We start from the raw sequence: 26740 nt of genomic DNA, 5'->3' as shown, positions 1-26740 counted from the left end.
AATTTGCAGATGTTTTCTAGTTCCTGGAATCAACAGCCTCTGAATGAAACTTCAGTGTCACAGTTGCAGAATGGTGACATGAAGGACAATAAGGTAAATATAATCACTGTTACCACACTCTCAAGAAGTGAATGGAAGAGCATGCAAATTCTGAAACTTCCTACTAGCCAAATCTGTATTGCCAGCTGGTAGGCAACAACATGCGCTCTGAATAACTCAAAAATACCCCAGGAAGTGTTACACCACCACCTAATACATGTTTGGAAGGTGCCTTAAGAAACTGTTCATGCCTGCGTCCCAGGCTTCACCAGAAACTAATGATGAAGCGCTCCTCTGCTCCCTTTAATAGTGGTGTCCACATGAGGCTGGATCATGGAAAAACGATGCCCTTCAAGGCAGCCTGCAGACGTACTGACAGCCTGAAGTGCACAACAAATCCTTGCACTTTCCCAGGTTAGGTGAATGTTCCTCAGACGGATCTCTGAGGCTCCCCATCACCTCTCAGATTTGCTTCCCTTCATGATTTGCTGCTGTTTCTTAGCTTTTTCCAGTTGCACTTACCAGTCACTATTTTTAACAGAGAGATCCAAATCTTCGCAGCTTGTAAGCCTAGCCCAAGTGCTGAGACATCGTGTAGGAGTGAAACATACGCAAAGAAAAGTTCATAAATGTAAAGAAAGCCCTCTCACCATCGGTCAGTTTAGTTTCCACCAAACTGAAAGAGAACAGCCCCCACTCAGTCACCAGCTGATATGCTCAGGATCTGGACTACAGTACCTGAAAGTCTTTCCTGAATGTCCTGGCTGAAACGGGCTTCCCTGTGAGTAAAGCTGCTGGTTTCCTGCTGTGGATGCTGAGGCCATCATTTTTTTATCTGCTACAAAAGAAAAGCAAATCACAGAAAGAGAAAAGCTTAGAGATTTTTTTAATGAAAATTGCTATGTATACACACAGCAGGGATTGTTCTTCTCTTCTTAAACCTTTATGAAAAGGCCCTGTGGAATACATTAGGAATGACACAAAAGGGCCATATGACAATTCAATATGAAACTAGAGCCACAGCTGGTTTGTGTCTACTTCACAGCCCCTTCCAGGATGTACCTCATTAATGCTATTGTTTGCATGGAACATAACACTGGTACATGCCCCCCGGCCACGCAGTCCAGACCTTTGCTGTGCCCGCTGGAAGCTGCTCCAGACCATGTAGGCAGGAGGGGAGCCACAGGCAGCGGCCGAGGGGGGAGCGATGGGTACACGAGTCCCAGCTATTGCCTGGGAAGGGGAACGTGGATTTGCTGGAATAAAGGAAGAGGAACGGAGGGATGGCGCATGAAATGAGCCAGGCCTGCAGAAAGCCTGATGCACGTGCACCTCTGGGGTCTGCCTGAGGACGGCCTCAGGCAAGGGTTTGTTTCTGGCACCAGGAGAAGCCCCCACAGTGCCACTGCTGCCAGCACAGGTGTTTGTAGTGAGGGCCCACACCCAGGTGGGTTAAACGATCGAAGGAACGGTTGTCAGAGAGCTCCTGCCCTAACCAGCTGAGAGTCCGCTTGCTCCAGGGACAGCAGGAGTGGAGTACCCAACTCTCCCAGCAGCCTGGGGGCACTCCTGCAAACCCCAGGTCACCAGCTAACCGGGGTGACACTGCTGCCTCTACCTGCGTCTGTCTCACAGGTGTCTGGAGGCTCTTTGCTTCTGAGCATGAGCGCGACTCATGCGGATGAGCTGTAGCAAGGCATAACACTGGTCTCTTGTGGATTTCGCTGTCCTATACATGGCTCGAGGGAGCCAAGAAATAGGATGCAAGCATCCCAGGGGTGCGGGAAGACAGGCTAGCATAGTACATAACATACACATAGAAATGTCATTAACTTTCATAGCCTACTCTTAATGTGGCAACTGGAGATCAATCTCTAATTGAATTAGACAACAAACAATGCCATTTAGTCCCTTAAGTTAATTTTCTGGCACTGGATTATTCTAAAGCCCAGAGAAACTCACTACTACTACTTTTGTTAAAATAATTGAAAGGTCCTCTCCATCCCCCTTTACTCACTTTCCCCATCTTCCCTTACCACCTTCGGGTGCAAAACGCCCCACAACTCACTGATGACTGCAGCCATCTGTTGCTGTGCACCTCTGACAGCCTAGAAATCAAGTCTGCCTCCTCATTCTCCTCTTTGCTCTTTTCAGACACCCACTCGTTTCACAAGGTGCTCTCCTGGACACAAGGCCCACTCAACTCACAAGTATTCCAAGTATTTTTTAATTTTCTCTAGCATTTAGCGACCCCGTGAGCTTGGCTTACAAAAATTCTCCACCACACATCTGCTCTTCTCTGCTACTTAACTTTTTATTACACTATTTTCTTAACAAGTATCTAAGCTCACCTTCCCAAAGGGAGAAGTCGCCTCAAATTACCTCACAAGAACATGAGAGAAGGGCTGTGTATGCCACTGATGCAAGCTGGCACTGCTTTCCTCTTTAATGTAGAAGAGAGTAGAAATTCCTAACTGGCTACATATTGCTTAGACTGTGAGTCTGGGCTGCAAACCTACACTCTGATATAAAAACAGCAGGGAGAAATGAGGACAAGGTTTAGAGAAAGTTGTGCATATGGTAAGAGAGAAGAAATGAAAATGGGTTGGGATAAGGACATCAGGAAGAAGGACAGATTTTGCCTTATTTCCCTCAGTGATGTCATTGAGATCTCCCATTTCCTAAGGCCACCCTTTTCTAAGATACCAATCTCTCAGGGTTTGAAAGACTGAGCCAAAATCCTGCATCTACTTTAGATATTTGAAAATGTCTGAACAACGACATTGAGAATGCCCTAAATGAACTCAAATTCCTCAAGAGAGGAGTTGCCACGGCAGCTAGCGGGTCCATGCTGCAGATGAGACTGAGACAAAGGGAACAGCTAAACTAACTGCAAGCAGCTAAACTGGCTTTAAAATCTCTTATTTCCACTCAGGTCTCTACACACTACTTCATCTCTCTCACCTTTGGTAGAACATTAAGTATCTATTTTGTTTTGATGTTTTACCTGCATCCTTAGTCCTGTTTCTCTCTAATCCCCTTCCCTGCACTCAGTCCCTTTACTGGTCAAACACACACACTTATCTGAGCAGGACCAGTGTTTCTGCCTGTAGAATAAATATCTCCGTAAGAACTGCACCACCCCGTGCCTCAAGGCACCTGCATGAATGGGTGAAGCCCTCCTACCCCCACTTTAGGTTTTTTAATTATGTGTGGCTGCTGCGTGTGATTACAGCAACAATCCTTGAATGTCAAACCCGTCATTTTATAGAACATAGCAGAGCATGAGATCTGGTATCAACATAATGCAAATGTCTTGCAGGCAGCATGCAGGTTTGTCAATATTGGTTTTGGACAGACTATCTCATCTCCAACTGAGAACCATCTCTTTTTATCATTCAGAGAAGACCTTGATCACAGCTCCCATGAGAAATTCAGACAGGGTGAATGTCCCAAAAAAAGCACAGCCTGTAAATTGATAAGAATGAAAAGAGAAATGGCATTTCCAAGAACATAACCTCCCAGCTTGCTACACCCTTAACCCTAACCCCTCCCCGCAAACAGTTGAGAGGTGCCTGAAAAAGAGCCAATAAGGCAGCCAAAAAGCAAGATGTTCTTGCTCGGAAAAACACATTCTGATGTTTGAGGTTGGAATCTTGCTACCTTCTAATGGACCCCTTTTATGGCCTCAGCTGTTGACTTCACTGTTAGAGTAGGCAGAAAAGGATGAACAGGAATAACAGAGAAGTCTCAGCAACAGGAGGACAGAGTCTCAAGACTATCCTGCAATTACATTGCCTTCTCCATTTGAAATGGCCAAGCCAGACATAAGAAACCAATGCAGTGAGGTCACCTCCCAGCACCCCTGGAGTCAGACCCTGTGGGTTGTTTCCTTCATGCGCTGCGTGACACTTGCACATTGATTTATTTAAAACAAATGTAAAAACTTCTCTTTTTCAGTGAGGACAGTTAAGAACAATAAACAATTTACAAGTTCTTCCATGAGTAGTGGAAGTAATGAGCCTGGTTTCCTACAGATACATTTCGGATGACCCTTTCAGCTGCCAGTCTTCTCAATGACTTCTGTCTGTTAGGGAACAGGCAGCATAACCTGGGGCGAGTTTGGGACTACGTCTGTCCAGCTGACAAATTGGCTATTACCTCTTGGAACAGGGCTGTGAAATCCTTCAGCAAGGGCACTGGGTGAGGACTCTGTCCTCACAGTAATTTTCATGAAATATAGAAGAACTTACTGTTTCTCGTATCACTCTTACAAGTACTTGCCAACAGGCTGAAGAGCTGTGGGGAACAGAGCAAGGACTCCAGACAGACATGACAGGAGATGCCTCAGCTTGCCAGAGAACAAGGATATTGCTATATTTCAAGGCAGCACAGGCACCTCAAAACATCAATGCAAAAGCTGGTGATATGATAAAATTTGCAGGCCTATCTTGAGACTGCTTGGTAGCTTTCTTAGTCCGTGTCTACTTAGAGAGATGAACTCACATCTGCTGTTTAAGAAAAAACTTTCTTAGAAACTGCAAGTTCTGCTCGGTATGTTTAGTATCTATGAGCACTGTTTAAGGTACTCCTGTGGAATGAAAAGAGAACCAGAAATAAGCAGCTCTGGTGAAACAACAGCTCTTCATTCCTCAAGATTTTCTCCTCATCATTTTTAGGGAAAATATCAACTAAAGACAAATTCTAGGAAATGCCTTGCAAATTGACTTTGCTTGTAATATTTTCTCTTCGATCTCTCAAGGCTGTGCTCCACATCATGTAACCAAACTTAACACAGTATTAAAAATTAAACACCAGAGACATTCACTTACAAGCAGTTATTCCAGCAAACATCTCAGCAAATCTAGGATCTCTCTCCTGGGAGAAGATAGCATCAGGCTTTTCCACAGACTTTCCGCCCTCATGGACATTAGTTGGTATACTTGGAACAGGCACCTGTTGAGATACACAGAGGAAGATGAGCCCCTCCAGCTACTTTGACAAAAAGGAATCCAGGGACAGTCACAGTGCATTTTTAATTTTGCTGAAATCTGCCACTGCTTTACATTTTAAAAAATCACAGACACAGAAATAAAAACTATTGAGATATTTCACCTGTGATAAGTCATAGGATGACAGCCCGTCTCTTTGATGCACTTCAAGTTCTGCTTGCTGCTGCTGAAGTTGTCTGCAAAGGAGACAAAATGACTTCATTACAAAAAAACAGTTAAGATACAAAAAAAAGAACAGCCATGCTCTTCTATTTTATACTCTGACTGATGTGTCTCTCAAGTGATTTAAGTCATTTTCAGTGAGATTCATCTGATTTTTAAGGTTTCTCACTGAGAAAGCTTGCAGCACAGGAATGTGGTGCACAGTAGTGCACAGGAAGGGTGTTTCTGTGATAGCACGGAAATATAGGTGGGTAAGTGATGGAGGATGGAATACAACTTCCTTAGGCAGGATTTAACAATTCACTACGAAGACTCCAAGAATATCTTCCTCAAGTTTAAGATGAATATGTCAGATTCCTTCCCTGAGTCTGCTGAAGTAAACCAGTAAAACTCCAGTAACAATGATGCAGAATTATGCCAGTCAGTAAGAAAAAAGCCATCAAATTTGAGACTGAATGCAACAACATGTTGAGCTCGAACTGCATAAATTCGAATTTGTAGTAACACCTATTTAACATGCTTTGGTGCTACTCTTCTCAGGATCCAAGTCCGGATTCTATCTAATTTCTGAAGCTTTTAAGGAAGTGAATATCAAGAGATAAATTACTTGTACTACTATCTAAAATCAAGGCATTACCTAAAATCAATTTGTGTTGAGAAATGCTACAGAAAACACAAGTCTCATATTAATGCTAATCAGAACTGAAAAAAAATAAATCAGTTGTTTAAATGAGGTAAGAATCACTGGAAGTAATAGCTTTAATCCAATTATATGAACTTGGGAGAAACTAAATGTGCAGCAGCAACAGAAAAACAGTTCAGAAGAAACTGCCAGAGCAAATAAATATTAAGGCTGTAGGCCAGAATGAAGAACTTCAGTGCTGAAAACTGCAAGTCCTTGCAATGCACTCGATTTGTGTTTAGTGTCAGGCACTGTTACTTAACTACAACAATTAGCCAGGGTCAACAGATAAGATCTTTGGAAGTTGTGAGAAATAACCAATGGTGATATTTTCTACAGATGAAGACTTGTAGGGACAGTACGCAGGTTATGGTAAGTCAGGCATATTCATATTCTACATGCAAAAATACTATTTATAAAAGCATACATATCTTTTATATAGTTGTAATATAACCCTCTTCTTTATTTTTTTTTTTAATTCTGAAAAGATGAATTCAAAGCTCCTATTTTTTTATTTATTTCAAAGCAGAGACTATCATTTTGTTTCTATTGGAAATTTTGAAATTACCATAATAAAATGACAACACAAGAACCCACTGTGCAGTAAAGTTTATCCAATATAAAAACCAAGCCTCTTGAAATGAAAGGCAAAATTGCTACCAGTCTTTTAATACCAGAATTTTGCTATTAAAATGTGAACTTATGCCTTCTTTTTTGGACTTGCACCATCCCCACGTTAGGTCATTGAGAAGCTCGCTTGTCTGAGCGCAGATCTGTAGCCTCTTTGCAGAAAGACAAACCCAGCTTTGTCCCAGTGCTGAGCCGGGACAGCAGAGTGTGAGAGCCACACAACCAGAGCAGTGCAGGGCTCGGGCAGGACGGGCACGCTGATGTCGTTCCAGCCCATTCCCAGCAGCTCACCTAAACGTGCTCTACAAATGTTAGACAACGTAAGACAGAAGACTCGACTTTTGGCTATTTGGTTTTGCCTGAAGAAGATCTGAATCACTGTAAAGCACTTCAGTTAAAGGTTTTAGCTTCACAAAAATGGAACAGGAATATTTTGTGATCAAATATTTTGTCTTTTGGGGATTGCACTCTCCATTACTTAATTTTGTTCCTACAGAGAAATTACCTGAATGCTTTGCACCTTCCATTAACGGCTGCTTTCTGTCACTTGGTCACAACTGGCAAGATTACTTCTGACCTGAGAATGTGCAAGTAGCACACTCTAGCTATAATGCTCTTTGCTCAGATACTAAAGGAGATATAAAACCCTGTAAATTATCCTCATCTTCGAGCTTTGGCATAAGACTGGAGTTGGACTAACAAGCTTGATATGTGCAAATAATACTTGACAGGGGTTGCAGTTCTGCATGCTTCTGACTTCTTTCCAAAGGAAAAATCACCTAACAGGCAGGCAGCTGCAGTAGATGAGATGTTGCAAAAGAGCAAGATTGTGGATTTCAAAACTCTGGATAACTAGGACATAATTTTAGATTTAGGCTTAAGTTTTAGATTTTTATCCAAACATTCTTAAAAATTTTGATCTAGATAGATTGAAATGTCAAACGACTAAGAAACAAACATACAGACCAAGCCAAACAAGAAACTAGGCACAAACTGATAGGAATGTGGGGGACCACTCGAACAAGCTACTGACACTAAAGTGACTTTTTTTTTCTATTTTTTCCATTCCTTAATGCCTTTAATCTTGACTTGTTGCTTTTCTAGACAATACTTTTACACAGGCACTAGTTACTATTGTCCGGGAAACTGGACAAAAATCTGTGGCCTGCACCACACAGATCAAAGCAGATGCTCAAATGCCTTTTGCTAGCCTTACTATCTAAAAATACATAATACACAGAATCACTTTTGTACCATAAGTAACGAGCAAAAAAGTTGCTCGTTCAGGTCATTATAGAGGCATGGATTTTTCACATTGTTTTAGTCGACAGAAAAATCCTAAAAAAAATTACCCCTGGAATGCATAGACATTCTTTGTTCTGCAAGCACAAAATGCATGCTCTTCCAACAGAACTATGGGAGGTAATTTAATCATGGCAAATCTATGAGGAAGTTTTTCTAAATACTACCCTGTGGACAATAAACACCCATTAAATCCTGTTGTTAACGTGAAAGCTAATTACACTGTTTCATTTGTTTTTATTACCAGTGACTCGGTGCGCGTGTCAATAAACAGCACATTAGGTTTCTTCTGTTCCGTATAAAGCATGTTTTCTTGATTTAGCCATATACATATAAATGAGCCAAGCAAAACAGCATACTTACTAGTTACTCGTTTTGTAGGCTCTTCTCTAACTTAGTACTCCTTCGCCCTTTTCTATTGTCTCTAATACTCGTTCAGTATTTATACTGTACTCATGCAATACAATCTAAATTTCACATTGTGTTAACAGCACTGGACTTGGGGAACAACCTAGCAAATCCACTTCCTATAAAAAATCAAATACTTCAGTGTTTCTTCCCTGAGCTCTATGTTAGTTACACTGCACCTAATTCAGATTGAAATGCAAAGGCGGGTTAGCATCTTCTGCTGTTGTTTGCTGCTACTGTCTAAATAGCACAAATGGTGTTTGAAACCTGGAAGAAGCAAATGCAGCAAGTCAAGGAGCATCCGACCAGGGAGAGCCGAACGCTGCTGCTGTGGTCACTTCGGACCCCACCATCCAAACAGCCCTTGTGACTGAAGGAGCAACACCCCCAGGACACTCATTGCCACACGGTTTCTGAGAGATGATATGGAACAGGGACTTAGTATCAGTTTGGGCAAAACTGAAACTGCTTTCTGACTTCAAAAACAAAACCCAAACTAAACTATCCTTGTTTTGATTTTGGTTTTGTAGCTTAAAAAAAAAAAAAAAAGGGAAAGCAAAATTTCTTCGCTCTGCTTGTTACCCAACGTAGCAAGTAAGGTATTGCCTAGGTCAACACTGGCTCCTGCCTGTACTGCAGGAATTCCTGGCTCACCCATCAGTCCAATGTGAAACTGGGAAAGTCCTCTGCTTGAACAAGAAATTTCTCAGCAAATGTGAAGCTTTTTGACAGTTAATTCAAATTTCCTTGGAGAATGCATTTGGAGGATGTTGTGGTTTAACCCGGCCGGCAGCTAAGCACCACAAAGCCTTTCGCTCACCCTGCCCCCTGCAGCGGGATGGGGGAGAGAATCGGGGAAAAAAAAGTAAAAGCTTGTGGGTTGAGATAAAAACAGTTTACTGGTACATAAATAATAATGATGATAATGATAAGAGTAATTATAAGAATGTGTACAAAACAAGTGATGCACAATGCAATTGCTCACCACCCACTGACCGATGCCCAGCCTATCCCTGAACAGCAATCCCCCCCTACCCTGGCCAGCCATCCCATACTAATTGCTCAGCGCGACGCCACGTGGTATGGGACGTCACTTTGGCCAGTTTGGGTCAGCTGTCCTTCTTCTGTCCTCTCCCAGCTCCTTGGGCACCCCCAGCCTCCTCACCGGAAGGGAGGCTTTTGAGAAGCCAAAAAGTCATTGGCCTAGTGTAAGCACTGCTCTGCAACACACCTGTTCCTTTTCAGACATCAAAGTGAAAAGAAGGATCTGAACTTTAAGTTTAACAGTCTCCATACGGAAACAACACTGTACCTTTACCATGCTATTGTACATGATAGAAGCACACATACTTCCCAGATCTGTTTTGGACAAAAAGGCAGTAATAAAAGCTTTGTGGCTGCCATCATGAAGTCCTCTTTCAGAAAGTCTTGAAGTCTCTCTCTACAATCTCAAAGTCACCACTACAAAACTGTCTGTCTTACACAGGCCTTGATGGACCAGATAGCCCAGAGATGCACAGCAATCATGAGAAAGCAAATCTTCAGCACCACTACCATAGGCTGAAATTTTATCAAAAGAGTCGATCTCATTCGTATTTTGGCCCACGGGAATCAGAAACGGAAAGCATCAGTCCCACAGGCATGGCTGATTCACCCGGCAGGCTGCCTCTAACAGCGACCTGCGCCAGCCCTCTCCGAGACAAAAATAATCTTGAGGCTCAGGACAACCAGAGGATTCATAACTGCATGCAGTGGAACATGCACGGACTTTGGTGTTTACAAAAATGAAAACATCAAGATTTCCACAAAGGTCAGAAAAATATATTTTGTTTACATATATAAAGGCTTAAAAAAAATCATTTGTCACCATGACAGATTATTTCATTCAAGCACTACCCTGTGTAGCTGTTAAATGAACATTAATCAAAATGATTATTTCTTTTTGGAAATCAAACAGCCCCAAATACACAGGAAGATGCGGTTGAATGGGTGACTCTTCTTTTCAGCCGAACACAGCACAAATGCTAAACATTAAATGCTTCATTTCTCCAGGAAGTTTCTCTTGGATGACTGCACCCAAGAGAAACTGAGAGTTTTTTTTTCTCTTTTTTCTGCAAGGAACTAACTGAACATTTGAACCTAATCTTTCATTATCCTGTGCACCAAAAGCAGATTTGGAAAGTTGACTAAAGCTCTAAAGGAAAATCCATAAAACAGAAGAAAGAAGAAAAGAGGGGAAAAACAGGAAAAAGAGAAAAGAAAAAACAAACAAAAAAATCAACTAATACCTCCACAACTGGAGCCATCGCTGCCCTCTACAGTCTCGTGTTTGGGAAAACACTGTTCACCGACCACCACAAAGTTAGAGCTATTGCCTGTACAGACACACAGGTGTACACACTGTGGCTTTAAACTCTTCTAAGTCAAAAACTGATTTAAACCTAGCTCGATTGGGTACGTTGTCTTTTTAAAATTGCATCTTGAATTTTTTTTACTGCCTCAAACCTGCATTTTATGGAGCTGGCTACGTTATCTCAGGGATAAAGCCAAATCTGTCTGTGCAGAACTGCCTCCAGCTGCGCAGGGGAAGGCACCTCTGCTTGGTCTCCATATGAAGCACTCTGACGGACCCGGAGCATCGGATGCTGCTGTGAAGCATTTTGCTGGATCTGGAGCATCGGATGCAGCCACCAACATGCAAGGACGGCCACGCATGCTGGGGCTGAACAACCAGCCCTAGCTGGAGCCGAATGAGGCAGAAATCAGCAGTTACCATGCCGAACAACGCCTCTAGGAAATCAAAATTCAAAACATGACCCCCAACGATAAATAAATCCAGAACCAGGCAGGAAGAGCACTCCATTACAGTGAGTCCTCTTTGGACATCTGTCTGAGGAGTGTGAGAGAACAGGGAGAAAAACAGAAACAGTCTGAATAACGCGTTCTTTCTACTATTCAGAAGCAGACGTCTAATGGGTTTTATCTTGCCATAGGACGAGAACATTTTCAACACTACAGAAAAGAGGCAACATCCTCCGTCAGGGTAGCAGCAGGCAATTCCCATATTTGGGCAACATTGCTGGGTTGTTATTCAGACCTAGCAAGAGAGATATAACAAGAGCCAGAAGCTGGCACAACCCTGTTCATCTCAGCGAGTGCTGTGATGCCAAGCTGCACAGTATAGCGGGGTCTCGGAAAAACATTCCCAGAGTAAACACGACATAGTCTGCAGTCCCGCTCTCTCAGCTGTGGACTCCTGGGAACAAAGCACAATTAAGCCATCCTAGGACAGATTGCAGCAGTTGCCTTTTATTTTTCAGGCCTGGTTTTGCATACATAAATCATTTTGGAAACAAATATGGGGCAGCAAAAACGAGGAAATATCTATTTTGATTCATAGCGCAGACAGGGATGATTAGCTGTCTGATTCCAGGACACACTTGTTTTCGACAAACTGTTCGGTTGTTTAAACACAACTTTTGGGGTACAAAAAAATAAGCAAATTGATTCTGATGATGGGTTCCAAGAGACTGAAGGCACTGCTCTTGTAGCCCAGGTAGGTGCCATGTCCAAACACCTTTCTTCAGGAGCAAGTCAGGGAACACACAGACACATACTAGCTTTCTAGTAGTTCAAATGCCAAAGCCCCGGGAGGCTGGTTTTACAAGTGGAGCTTTCAGTGTGCATCTCCACTAGTAGACTGCTCGTTCAGCACTTTCAGTCTAACAGGTTGAGATCTTAAATCCAATAATTTCCTCTAAGTTAAACACTTGGCAAAGAAAGAAACACAAGAAACAACTCTGGTCAGACCAGACACAGATCTTGTTTTAGCAATAGATTAAGTTTATATTGGAAATAAAAAAATATTTATTAAAAAACGACAAAAAAACAAAACAAAACAAACAGAAAAAAACACAAAAACCCCCACACCTAACAACTATAGAGCAACAGCTTTATCAAGACCAGATCAGCTTCTGCAGTTGCTGGCTTGGAACTCAGGAGGCTCCAAAACCCTCTCTGCTCAGTTACACCGTGACAAACCCCTGATGCACTCCTAGCAAGACTTTTCTTTAGAAGCAGCTCCATCAGCTGCAGAATGAGACACCCACTAATTCAACCGCCTTCTAACAGATCCAGTGACAGATTTTTGAAAGTATTTATTCGAAGACAGGATGATTTCATTCCGCTCGTCATATAAGGGGTTGGATCTATCCCCGTACTTGGGGATATTCCATCAGATCTCAACTGAATAGTAGGAACCCTTCCCACTTTAGCCTACTAGGAAATCACATCACCAGCTTTCATAGGCTGTAAGACGATACCTAGGACTACCTAAGGGTATGATCACAATGAACAAGAGGCAGGAGTGTTGATAACTTGTGTGCTACTTGTTAACACGGACATAATTTTCTCTTTGGCTAACAAATGAAGGCAATATCATGACAGCTGGTTGGCTGCTGGAAGCTCTCTGCTAGTTTAAAAAAGCCTGGATTGAGATCAATGGGTTTGCTGAATGACATAACAGATAAGTGACGTCTCTCCTGGTGCAGCCAGGCCCTGGAAGCATTGCAAGATAATGACACAGAGAAGCAGCTATGCTGCAGGATCTTATAATGCAGAAAAATCCTACTACAGATTGCAACAGCGTCACAAAACGTGGCTAGAAACAGGCTACCACAAGAATCTGAATGTGCATTTACACTGCTAACAGCAAAAAGTAATGCTTCAGTTCTTTCAAAACCATGTACGTGAGCAGCTGAAAGGCACATACTTCACGTTGGTGTTGGTGCAGATGATGTACTCAATCTCGTCAGAGTAAGGATTCTGAAACGTGAAGCTGCTGGTTCTGATCAGCATCCACTCCCGGTTTTTGGTGCGAAAACGATACATCACAGACAGGACTTGACCTTTCAGTTTCACAACCTGCAAAACCATTTGGAAAGGTTAATAAAAGGAGATTGCTACCTGCTGTGCAGATGAATAGTAAACAGCAGTAACTGGTGTGTTCTGAACTTAAATTACAGAAACCCATGGACACAGCAGGAAAATTCTTAATTCAAAGAAAATAACCAAAATCTGATTCATGTTTGAAGTTATCTCCTTCAGAGTCAGCTCCCCACGCTTTGTTATGTAAAATGTCCTTTCCAGCCTGCGTATAAGCAGAACACAGATTCAGGAACCAACAGGTTGTGCTGTTATCCCAACAGGGAAGCTTTAAGAAGGTTTTAATGCAGAACATTTATCAAGAGAGATGGACAGAAACCATACAGAGGCATCTTTTAAACATTTATGTATATATGCGTATATCATAAACTAAACATTGCAGCTGAAATAAAAGTCCACAAAAATTTTTTTTATAAGGTTGGCTATCTGTTTTTCTGCTTGGATACCTGGCTATACGATTCATGTGTGACATAGCAAACTATACAGTAGCATCAAAATTTAGGACAATATTTTAAAAAAATTAATAAAATATATATATATATACACACTTAGAAACTGCATATGGCTGTTTTTGCTTTTTTCCCTACAAACATTACAAGCCTGATAATCTTTACCCTAGTGCCTAAATCTTTCTTCAGATCACTAATATCTGATCCTGAAACACTCTGAGCATTACCTACTGAGTGCCTCTACCTATCAAAGCCTTCTGTATCCATGGGGATTCTGACATATATTTCCCTGCATGATTTAACTCTACCATTCCTCCCCCCTGGGGTGTGACAGTCTTGCCACACAAAGCCAACAGAAGCCCTCGGTCACCACAGTTTTGGGGCCAGCTCCTTGACACGAATGGAAACTGATGGTGGGTTCTGGGTGTTAATTCAGGGGTAGCTGAGCAGCAAACATTTCTGTGGATTCAGCCCTTTTGGTCTCAGGGCATTAACCTCTGTCAGAGGGGCGGGCAGACAGCTTGGGGGCCCTTTCAGCCATCCCAGCATGACTTGGAAGACCTCATGAGTCATCTTTCTTGAGCGTTACTTAAAGGCAGAACCACTCCAAGACAAAAGACCTCAAAGTGCTGCTCAGGACAGCTGTGTTTTCTGTAGCCAAGACGAAATACCAGCACATGTTTCGGACTGCAAGTCTCTCCATATTATAAGTCTCTGTCTTCATATTAGGAAGCAGCAGTAGGACATTGCTCACCTGATGTCACATCCTGACACAACTCCTCAAAGAGCACTGCACTAAGTCAGGGTTACTCAGAGATGGATTCTCTCTCAAAGTGTCTGTTCGTAACTCCACTTCGGAGAAAGCTTTAACATACACCCTGCCCTTGAAGCATAAGAACAGACGCACCACGCAGACTTCAAGACACACAGCTAGCAGGACCCACAGGCTATTTTTAAGAAAGACTATCCAAAAAAAGCCTACCAAATTTTAAGTCCCTTTTCAGAAATCTCTGTTCAGTGTTTTAGTCTGGCACCTAGCTAGGGTTCTGCTAAGCATCTGCTCCCTTATATCTCATCTCTTCTTTTCACTGCCTCTTCCTAATGATAGCAAATGCCTTAAAAAAATAATCCTTATCTTGTGCGCTTGTTTCCTTATTATAAGCTTTCCTGTCCAAAGGCTGACAAGTTCCCTTTATACCTTATTTTTTCCAACAAATGAACTGGTAACAGTATTTAAAAACAGCATTTAAATTGCCCGAGATAACACAAAGATAGGAGAAGAGATGAAGAACAAGTTCTACATTTTGTCAAGAAGCAATAAGAATGAAGAAAAGCACTTAGAGAAGGGTAATAATTCATAATTAAAGGCGTGAAAGAAAAAGTATGGGAAAATAATTTTACCTTTTTTTTTTTTTTTCCAGGGAATGATAACTAATTAGAGAAATATTGATGGGAAAGACAAAAAGAATAAAAAGCAGAGATACCCTTGATCTGTCTGATGTGTAGATGAATTCTGCTATGTGGAACAGACCCAGGAAGACCTTGCTGGGATGGTAAAGATCAGGCAATGGCAACTCCCAAAGAATACATAGGAGCCAGCAATTATGTTGGAAGGAAACAGATACATAAAGGCATAATCATAGATGCAAAATAGACAAAAATGATTTGTCTCCAGCAAAAAATAATTAGCAGTGCACAAACCTTCAAATGTAGTGGGAATTAAGCATGTGCTAAATTAAACTGCTCTTAGGGGCATAGTTGAATATAAATGAATTTACCACCTACTAATGGTTAAGTACAAGTTGCGGTGCTTTGCTGAAATGAACCTTGAAGATTACTTCTGCAATACCTAAAGTTAAAACAGACCATTCCAAAAGAAGTAATTTAAGCTGATAAATAAACTAAAATATTCACTAAAATAGTTTCAATAATTATACAAAGCTAATCAGAGCTCACACATCGCAAGGAAAGACAATTTTGGGGGAAATTCCGTATCTCTGTATTTGAAAATAAACACGCCACATAATAAATCAAGTGAAAGAGCATCCATGAGTATATAGCAAAAAACCTATGATGGCAAAGTGAAACACTTTTGGCTTTCACAAGAAGAAAGAATGAGCTAGTATTTGAATGGAGAGAGCAGAGAGAATCCATTTTAATAGCATTAATGAAAACAGAGCATCAATTCTTTGCTTGGACAGCATACTTGCTTATAACTAAGTCAGAATTTAAGTGTCTGGCAATAACCATTTCAAACTTTGGCCTTGGTAGCTGAAGTTTCATTGAAGTCAACAGTTGGGTACCAAGAGAGAAATTTCACCTCGATTCTCTCAGTATGATGGAAAAAAAAACAAAGGCTTTGATGGCACCAAAGATGATGTAATAAAGAGTTATCTCAAAATAAGTAACGTGGTTCTGGTCCCTGGGAACTCTGGAAATAAATGCACTTACTCCAAACTTTGAGGCCTGTATCTTTCTCTCTCTGACAAGCATGGATGAATTTAAGAAGCATGCTCAAAACAATACCTGCACACTGGCACTGTAACTGCATTGTACGTGTTATCTAATAATCCTGGGTTTAAGTCAGAAGAAAACTTACATGGTTTCAAGTCATTCAGCTGGCACTTACCTGGGATATGTGTGTTTATTTTTTATTACTTTTCCACTAAGCTACCTCAGCTGGGCCTCAGGGAAGGCCTACTGCAAATAAATGCCACATCTTGTTGTGGGTTCTTAATCATTATCTACTATATTCCCCATGAGTAGTTATCTCAGCAGAAACCCACTATTTACCCTGTGTCTTTATTGACAAGCAATCAGGTTAGGAAATGTGCTCCGATGCATCTCGAATTGATCAACTAGCTACAGGACTAAACGGAAAGAATGACAACAACAACAAAAAAACCAACAACCTTTTAGAAATGCCTGGAAAAGTTCTAAATAATACTAAGGCAAAGGCCTTTTATTTTTAATAAATGCTTTTGTAGTTTGAGTTCAGTGAGCAACATTCTATAATCAGCAATTTTCTACCACCACACCCAGGGTAAAAAACACAGAACTTGTGTAAAAGTGTCTAATCTGAATAGCATCCGACTGGATATCGAATAGCTGTATTCTGGATCCTTTGATACTAAACTCTATTTGTTGATCTTGGCCTTGAGAATATCTCATTCTGGCCTGATTTTCCCACCCTGATGAATGAATTTATCTTCCCAAGGAAGTAAAAGCTTTGAGATGGATGCTGGCAATTGACCAAAACCTGCAAACCCCGCCCTCCTTTCCTCCTCTATTATGCACCAACCTGGTTCTGATACTGCCAGCAAACTAGACACGTCAAGTTTTCAGGAGGTTTGAGGGGAAAAAAAAAGAGTTTACTGGAAATCACAGTTACCTTTTTAATGAAAAGTCTTGTAAGGCCAAACTAACAATAATAAAACAAACGGCAATGATCTATTGTTCTGAAGTCTGAATAAAGCAAACATTAATTCTGTAATAATATATAAAGCACAGAGATCACTGGTGGGAAAATCGTGAACTGTCTTAAAACAGTGCACACAAACAAAATAGAACAAAAAAAGATTCAAAGCTAATGTTTAACCTTTACTTTCTTACATTCTTCAGAAATAAAAACCACCTGGTGCATAGCTTAACTGTTTACTTCAGTCTTTTATTCCATGATTGAAATAACAGTCCAGATCACACTGCTACTGTACTGAACAAAAATATACAGAAAAAGGAATCGCCTGCTAGAGAAACAGCACGATATTTTCATAGATTGGACACAGGTCGAGTGAACAGGAACTTTCACTTCTAATTTGCTCTTTTTTCCTGCTGTCTTTCTGCATGACCTTGAGCAAATCATGGAAGTCCCCGATCCAGCAAATCGTTTATGGACATGCCCAGTACTGAGCAGCGACAGCCAAGTCCCCAGCAACTGACTTCAGGGAAACAGCAGCAGCCCCCTATGGCCCAAGTGCACTCAGTGAGCACCGAGTCATTAACTGGCATGTTAGTCAGTCAGCCTTCCTGAGCCCCAGGCAGCACTCAGACAATCACTTCAGAGACAGATATCTGACATGGTACTATCCAGCAGCATTCTGTCACTGTCTCTTGCATGAATTAGTGAAATCAATCATTTGGGCTTTAGTGAAAAACAGCATACGCATTCTCGCTGCTTTTCTTGCACCACTGGTGCCATCAGGCACGGGCTCGGGGAGCTGAGCCATCTGAAAGCTAGTCCTACACAAAATTGAGTGGGCCTTTGGGTAGCCCACCAGGCAAGGCCATCTGTGACAGTATCAGGACAGTAGGAAGGGCAGGGAGGAGGTCAGGGAGGACAGAAAAGGGGTGGTAGGACCTGACTCCTGGTAACAGGATGCCACCACGTAGGTGTAGCTGCAGCATCACATCCATGTGAAGGTAGGGCAGAGGAGATGACTGGGTGTGGTAAGATATTTCAAGCATCCAGCTCTCAGATGCTCCTGCCTGTGAATCAACACCTTAGAGTTAAAAGGCCTTTAGCTGCTGTTTGAATTTGATCCTTTCAAAGGCCACAAAGGCCACACGGATGCCGAGTGCTCACACACTTGTCCAGTTGAGGGTGGTGGTGATGGTGAGAAATAGCTCAGGAGCACTGGTATCTTCCACTATACCAAACTTAAGACCATAAGCTGAGTTTCACAATCCACGGAAACAGAACGCCATTCTGTTATTCTTCCCCAGAGAAGTTTTTTCATGCTCCATTTTTGCATGCCATGCCTGAGTAAATAGTTTCGTTTAAAAATCACTTCATTTCCATGCTTCACAGCTGAAAACACAACATCTAGCACAAGATGGATCAACAAACTTTGGTTGAGCTATAGGTTGTTGTCAGAAAATCTGGAACCACTTACATCATCTGGATCTCAGTAATCAGCTAAACATGATACACAACTCGTTCTAGTGCACGGAGGGAAGGCACTGCAAAGACCAGCAGTGAGCAGAGGTCTTGGGGAAAACACCCCTACTGTACGTCCCAGATCAATTTGAAACAACAAGCGTTACAATGGAATAAATGCCTCTGTTGATGTAAAGTGGTGTAACTCCCATAGAGGATATGAAGCGTATTATCTACGCAAGCAGAGAATTTACGTCACAAACTATATGCAGGTTTAATTTTGAAACTCACTGAGTTTCAGCTAAACCTGTTCTCACTGAAGCCGCTAGAAGAGCCTCGGGAGGAAGAGAGTCAGGTCCACTGCTGAGCAAATTTAACAATGCCAAACTGTATCTGTGAGTATGTATCTATACATTACTTTTATATTCCCCTGTTAAAAAATCCACAGTATTACAGATTAATGTAATTACTTTCAAATCAACAGCCCACCTTGTTGAAGATAAATAATTTTGGTTACCACTTAACACAGGGGGATCTATACAGGCATCTCTGAAGTGAAAGGACAGCTCTAACTGTGCAGCAAACACTTGGTTAACTCTTTGTAAAAAGAAAACAAAATATATAACAAGGTGATTTATTTCTGAAAACAGAGCCAACAGATGCTGAACTTAAGCTACTGTTTATGCAGCTTTACTGACGGCCTTAACTGATTAACAGGCTGTTTCATATCTTGCCAGTTCTTCCCCTGGATAACAGAAAAATACCTTGAAATGTAAAATAAAAGCTATTTCTCTGAATGAAATAGCAATAAATAAATAAGTCAATGGCAAAAGAAAATGAACAGGATGCAGCACCTGTTGGAAACTCTCTCTCAAATGGCTTTGATCTTCAGGATGGCAGAATTCTAAAATGTCTTTCCCCAGAAGATCCTAGAATAAAACAAAGCTGTGTAAAAGACCCAAACCACAACACAAATCCATGGGCAGATCTGTAAGTAATCCCTAGAGCCACTAGATCCATCATCCTCAAAGGGACTACTCAATTAATCAAAGATGAACATAAAAGCAAGGTTTATAGGCATCATGTCCTGCATTGTATTTGCCCTGCTGCACAGACACATTCATTTGCAAACATATATTAAGTGATTTTTTTTTAAATACCTGTGAAACAGTGTCTTGAAGAGACTGACATCCTCTACAAAAATACATTCTATGGCACTATTTTTTGTAAAAACAGTCATTATAAAGCTACCTAAAATCAAAATAGATGGAAAAACAAATTAGCAAGAAATGACTTTTGCCTGTAAATTGCAACTGCTGAGTTATCTGAGGGAGGGCTGTGGCAGTCAGAAGCTCATTTATTATTCTCCTCAGTTCAATTACTAGCCTCCTACTCAGAGGAACAGATGTAAGCCTAAAGGAAAGTAGATGCCATAAATGATCTTCTCTTACTTTACAAGAGTCTAGCAGAAGTTAAGATTTACAGAGCTAAAACTCTCTCCAAGCATTGTTAAACTTTCTGTCACAGCATGTCTTCATTGGCTAGCCATGCAAGATTTAAAGCATCTTGCCATTTGGATTTTAATCAGATCTAAAAGGGATAAGAAGATATCCCCCATACAAAGGGGAAAACCAAATTTTACAGAAGCAGAGACAGCAAAGAAAAATGAACATCATTTATTTCGCAACATATGAATCGTCAGCTACAAATATTTCATGTTTTGCTGCTTTCGTTTTTAATGTGCAAACAGAGTTCTCTTTATCAGGTCTAACCAGTCTCCGCATTGACAGCGGCTCACTGACCTGGGGCTGGTAGCCAATGACGCTGATGCACCTGGGGTCGACGAACGTGATGACTCCATCAGAGTTGTGCCTCGACAAAAACTCAGTTGGGACCGACATGCCATTCATGTCCATGCACACCGGAGAGCTGGTTACCTACGACCAACCAAGTCCGCAGCATTTAGTTCACAGAACAGCAACCTGAACTCAAATTTGATAACAAAGCTAAAAAACAAAATCTGTTGGCAGACTACTAACTACTGAGAAAGTCATATATAAAACAACAGCATGGGTGTATGACATAGAACTGCCTTTATGCTACTTTGCAGTGCAATTATCTCACCCCACGGGACTTTCCTAGGCTTAAGAGCACAGCACGAAAACAAATACATCAGAAGTTTCCAATAAGGAAGGAAACAGTCAGGATAGAATACGATTGGATTCATCTCACTGTGTGGGACCACACTGAAGTTAGGCATCTTGGTTCCTGCGCTTGCCAACCAAGAACGAGAGCCTCCCCGAGGACAAGTCAAGCCAGCCATTTTAGGATGGGAAGGTCACTCTTTAGAAGAGGCCAACTCATTATCCGTAAATGGATCTAAGACTAGCTCAGACTAAGCATTCAACTTTCAGATAACCGCAGTCAGGTGAGATGAGCCTCACCTGAAACTCCCAGACAACCTGACCAAGTTTTCCACAGGCTGCTGTAGGTTATGCTAGCAAGGGGCTGCTAGCAATGGAGAGACACAGTTCTCCTGTAAACGCTCCCCAAAGCTCATCAGACAGAATGAAGCACTTCCAGCTCTCTGCCTGAAACCTGTGCAATCAGGCCACTTCGCTTCCATTTGTTCCTGCTGGGGCTACAAGTGAGACTATTGTTTTTCTTATAACTTCCAGAGCCAACGAGGCTAACAAGGTGCCAAAGCACAAGGAACAAAATCTCATTTTTTGCCATCTTGTTGCAGACTTGCCAGTTAACTGTATGCAAGATTTCAATTTACTGTTACAGAGCACAGCTTTTCATTTCTGTACCTTAACTCCTTTGTGATTAAACCCATCCCCGGAGCCTCCTCTTGCACTCCCTCCCATAGCCCTGCTGGCTTCTGTAATCTAACAGATGTTTTGACACTCCACATGTTACTAATGCAATTTTCTCGGAAATAGTTTTTCTTTGGCAGCTCTAACATACGAATCCCCATAACTTCCTTCTCTCCATTAGTGGAATATATTACCCCTGATTATAAAAGTATGATTAACTTCAAAAACATCGTGCAATACTTTTGTAGGTCTGCCATCACAACAGAGACACACTCTGCTGAAGTGCTGACGTTTCCAGTAACGTGGAGGCTGTGCGCCTCGACTAAGGCAGGCTTGGCACCTGTGCTCTACGAAAGGGTCCCTTCTACCCTGCAAGGAGGAGTGATGCCATCCTAGCATATGGCAACGAGTGCAGGCCAACAAGGGATCATGCAGGAGGCTCAAACACATTCGCTCATGGCAGAATTCCCACGCTGCAAAGCTAAAAACTAGCTTTCCTGCTATGGTGAAGGAGATTCACTGCAACTGCTCCAGATCCAGCTCAGAACTCTCACCAGCAATGGGCAAAGGAAGAAAATATAACACATCGGTTGCAACAGTCAGGACAAAAAGGCAGTAAAATTTTATTCTCACAGTTCCCTCAGCTGGCATCACCTCTGAATGCAAAATACAACACATGTTGAGAAAAAAAGCCATTAGATGTTAAGTGCTTCTTGACTGCCTTATCTTTACCATTCTCAAAATAACTCCTGCAATTACCTTCCTTCAAGTAATTGATTAACCAGAAAGAGAGGGCAGGTGAGAGAACAGCAGGGAGCAGACTGCTGTTTTTGGGAGCCACTTAAACCTACCATCTGCAGCACCTGTACTCCCATGGTTCTCATCACCCACAGCATTGCAGCCCCACGCACCCTACAGAACAGCAGGTCTACATGTGCTCATGTTCCTGGAGCATCTTTGTTGCTGTTGTTGGGTTAAACATACGTTTACCAAAATCACGTTGTCATTGCTCTGTCGATGTATTCTAAGCAAGCCACAGACTGCACACAGACATCAAGGCACTTTATGCTTTGGAAGCATATTAAAAGCTATCGTCAAGAACCAGAACTTCGTGAAAATCCTTTACACCTAAACCACAACACTGATTAAGTGTTCAGAAGTAGTTTACATAAGGAAAGACTGGCATTACCTGAAGCCTTCCTATTGCCACGAGGCAGTATTTACTACCTTGTCCCACATCAGCGTCTTCTTCTGGTATTGTCATTCCTAAAGTAAACAATAACAAATACTGTTATAATTAGGAAACTGGGATGAGCAGAGATGCTGCTGGCCTGGTTCTGTGCTATTCTAGATGCTCTGAATCATACCAAGTGACCTTATCACCTTCTCTAGGATTCAGACATTATCTCTGGGTTCAGATCAGATGATCCTTCTCAGTTGTGCTCGATCCTACACATCTCAAATGCAAATACAGCAAATACTGCAGCAATATTTCAGCTGCTGAAGAGAAAGCAGGTACCAAAAACTCCATGCCGCACTGAGATGGGCAACAACATTTCCATGAGTACTGCTCCGCAGCATGTTACTGGAACCATGTTGTCACTTAATATGGTCAGTCACCGCACACTGCATTCCGTTTTCTTTGTGAATAATTTTTTATCAACAGCCTTAAAAACAAGGCACAGCCTAGATTATTCATGACCTTCGTGCTCACATTTAACAGCCGGTTTTACTTTTTTCTATAATGGACGAAATCTGGGTCGTTACGTTGAAAGACTGAAAAAATGCGGATGCTTAGCTAACAGTGCATGCCTCAGTTGTGTAACAGGAGTAACTACTATAAACACAGGAATAATTTCAAAACATACATGTGTACTGTTTTCCATCTCAGTGTTTCACAAATAGGAACACTCAGATTAGCTCTGTTTGCTCACTAGCTGGCTAAACTTTTAGTAAGGCTATTTCCCAACTCAGGTTTTGAGATACCAGTTTCCTATGAAGGATTTGAAAAAAACATCTCCCCATAGTGACACTGATGACTTACTTTATGTGATTTGCAAGCTCTTTCACAAGACTTTTCAAGGAATTCAGTCACAACAGGCAGTGAATCATTTAAGATGCATTTTTGGCTTTAATGAGATTCATCGATGAAATCAATTGCAAAGCAGTTACCAATTATGAAACAACAGCCACCTTATTCTCAAAATTTATAATTCCCCACATAGGTTAATCTTTGGACCATGCAGAGGATGATGGCACACAACTGTTTAAAATGATGCCTCTGAAAAATGGCAATAAATGCTAGTAAAGGAACTGAATGAAGGAGTTTCTGAATGATGTATTTTGTATCAAAAGAATTCAACCCTATCTATCAATTTCTAAATATCATTCTACAGGTATTTTTCAGTTCTTACTGTGCTATACAACAAAACAAAATACGGAAAGTATGGATGAAAACATGTTTTTGCATATATATTTATCATGATCACAAACTTTATTTGCAACAAAATTCACAGTTTTGGGGGCTGACCTCATTTGCAGCCACCAACAGCTAACTACGATACTTCCAAAAGGGATCTCAAGAGGCTTACAAAGGAAACGCACTATTGTCCCTTCTAACAAGTGGGAAATTGAAGCACAGTAAGAAATTTCAATGTCACAGAAGAGAACTGAAAAAAAGGCAGAAATCCTTTGTCTTTTACCCAATGATATTACTATCCATAGATAAAAATTTGGCCCTAAATTTAGCTTCTAAACCTACGCAATATCCCTCAACAAAAGTTAGGGAACTTGGTTTGAAATATTTTCTTAGAAGTTGTGCAAAAAGATCAAGATGGCAATATTTGACCTCAGGAATACACTTCAAGAAATCAGTCATTAAACACAGCAGTTAAAAGTAACACCGGGCAGAATCCTACTATTTTTCAATTTTGTGCTTCTGACCAAGTATCTCCACTGAACCACGGCTTCACCTGACTGGGGCCATGTAAAACATCCTTGAAGCGAAGACAGGCTGCACAGACACCTCCTGCGGGACTGCGCTGTGCTGCCCGCAGTTTATCGGGTCCTTCGGGCAGCTGAATCACAAAGCATTGCTTTGACGTTTCACACACCACTATTCCAGTCTCTCTTTCTTCACCCACAAGGCAAACCATGAAAAAGCCTCCAAACATAAGCCCCACGCTCTGAGGGAGCAGCGTATCACCAAGTGCACAAACCACCGACGTGAAACCACAGCTAAGAGAGTCGGATTACAGAATTATTTTGTTTTTCTTCCTTGCTGTGTTTACAGAGTTATTTCTTCAACACAAGGCCTAGTAATTAACTAATGACAGCTCCAATATGCAAAAGAACTGAATTTGGCTGCCTCTTAAGAAAAAAGAAGAGAAGATTGTCCTGAAAAAGCAGCATCAAACACAGCAACTAAAAATCCTGTCCACTTAAGACAGGATTTTGGCAGACACATGGCTGCTTGATCACATACATGTGGTGGGTAGGGAAGGCTGAGCTGCTGAACCTAAACGCAGACTCCTCCACGTGACCAATTTTCTTTTTAAATAGGTGTAAAATGGTTAACTGAGGATTGTATAATGCAGTTTGCAAAGGGAATCCGACCCTGTTTCATCCTACAGAGCTGTGAGTGGAGGGGTGAACCGAGAGCATGACAAATTAAATGATGTGGCAGAAGGAACACGAGGATGCTGACTTTGATGTGAAAGGAATGCAGCAGCGTACAAAACAACCACACAAAGAAAAAAAATTGGAGAAACAGGAGAGGGCTGTAACACTTTGGCTGGAAGACTGCAGCAGGGACTGCACGCCTCTGGGGACATCGCTCAGCCCTGAGCTCCACACCAGGGAAAAACCGTAAGTTCAACTGTCAGCCAAAAACCCAAACATCCTAAAAGCCAGCGCCTGAAGTAACGGCGGTTACGCTCAGACAGCTCGGTAGCAGAGGTCTGATTTCACTGATGGTGGGTGACTCGAGATCCTGCCACCTCCAGAGGATTTTCCTGGGGGATGCTTGGGACTTCTGAGAAGTAGGCCACTTAAACACAGAGAAGCGTGTTCTTAAGGAAGAAATTTTAGACCTCCTGATTGGAGAATCTTAACCAAAAAATCTCTTTTAAATGGAGTTTTCCATTTGGAGAGGACAATTTTGAAGTATGTTCCTGTGTCCAACAGCAGTTTCAGTCACTTCCTTCGCGGCACAGTGCATTGAAATGACAGCAAGGACACCCAGCTGGACGGCTTCCACTTTGCACAATCTTTTTTCTGCAGCTTTCAACAGCACTTTCCTTTTTAGGAACTTTGTACAGGCTTGCTACTGCCCAAATAAACTCAAAGCAACATAAACAATCTCCAAAATTAAACCAAGCTAAGAAACACCATTTCTGATGGATCTCAGTGCTGGCAAGGGAAGGTGTTGATCTAAACTTCACCTTTTGTTAGTGTTTTTTTTTTTTTCTTTTTCTTTTTTTCAAGATGGAGTATATTTGGTCTCCATAACACACTGGAAAAGTTATTAGTTGGTTTATCCCACAAGACACACTATGAATAAAAAACAACCTGGCTGGAATTAATCAATACACGACCCAGTAAAGTACTGTCATTTCTCTAGAAGTGCCCAGGGCAAAAATATGCCAAAATGACTGTCCACTTGTCTGCAGTGTAGGGGCTGTTACTGATAGCACTCCACAGATGGAAGTTATTGTCTTAAGACAGACTTTGTTACGACAGGTTTGTGCAGCTCTTAACAAAATGTAACATTGCTCTTTAAGTTCATCAAGCACCATCAGCACCACCAGAAAAGTTCCAAAAGCATGCAGGAGAGCGGCCATGCTGCTGACCTTTAGAAGACATGAACAAAATAAACATACATCAGTTATTCACATTCTTTACATGTAACCCTGACAGAGGCTTTATTTCTCAACACCAAGTATATGCTCCCCTCGAATAATAAATATAGTGCGATGCTTGTTCAAGTTAATATCAACATTTTACAAAGCTAAGCCTGCAACTGAGCATCACAAATAGAACACTGTGCTGTTAGAGGTTATATTTAATTTCCAAGTGTCCTGTGTGCCAGCAAACAGTTTCCCACAGGGTAATGGCATGTGTTTATGTGGACATAAGGAACTTTTTAGTTTTCCCATTGAGCTTCCAGTTGGCTCTAACAACAGAAAAAAACTTCATTTTCTGCCTTCTTTCTCTGTCCTTCTGCCCCATACTTTCTGCGAGACACAGAACTGTGTTAGTGGATTTGTGGTTTCACTTCACTACACTCAAAAATAAATCATTTATGAGTATTTAGAAAGATGTAAGTGAGTGCCCAGTGATCTCTAGCAATCCCCTATAAATGCCTATCTCCATCAGAACCATTACTGATAGAGTTATACGCCTGTGCGTGAAACTGC

At 41.6% G+C, this 26740-nt stretch overlaps 1 protein-coding gene across 9 annotated transcripts in view; it reads right to left on the bottom strand.

Annotated features, from left to right (window-relative positions):
• The window catches only part of ARNT2 (aryl hydrocarbon receptor nuclear translocator 2), a 107663-nt gene that overhangs the window by 13963 nt on the left and 66960 nt on the right, over positions 1 to 26740 (bottom strand). For 8 of the 9 annotated variants that reach the window (XM_048072009.2, XM_067003792.1, XM_048072011.2 and 5 more), the window contains 7 exons: positions 22513 to 22589; positions 20307 to 20441; positions 19359 to 19433; positions 13007 to 13158; positions 5155 to 5227; positions 4872 to 4995; positions 778 to 877 (listed from right to left, as the gene is read on the bottom strand). In XM_048072009.2, coding sequence (XP_047927966.1) covers positions 778 to 877; positions 4872 to 4995; positions 5155 to 5227; positions 13007 to 13158; positions 19359 to 19433; positions 20307 to 20441; positions 22513 to 22589 — 736 coding nt within the window. The remainder of the gene's footprint in view (positions 1 to 777; positions 878 to 4871; positions 4996 to 5154; positions 5228 to 13006; positions 13159 to 19358; positions 19434 to 20306; positions 20442 to 22512; positions 22590 to 26740) is intronic. The other variant, XM_048072010.2, reaches the window with a different exon arrangement.

The sequence above is a fragment of the Anser cygnoides genome, chromosome 11, assembly GCF_040182565.1.
Source record: "Anser cygnoides isolate HZ-2024a breed goose chromosome 11, Taihu_goose_T2T_genome, whole genome shotgun sequence".
Lineage (NCBI taxonomy): Eukaryota > Metazoa > Chordata > Aves > Anseriformes > Anatidae > Anser > Anser cygnoides.
The sequence above is the reverse complement of the archived record's forward strand: the minus strand, read 5'-3'. Positions and strand labels throughout refer to the sequence as shown.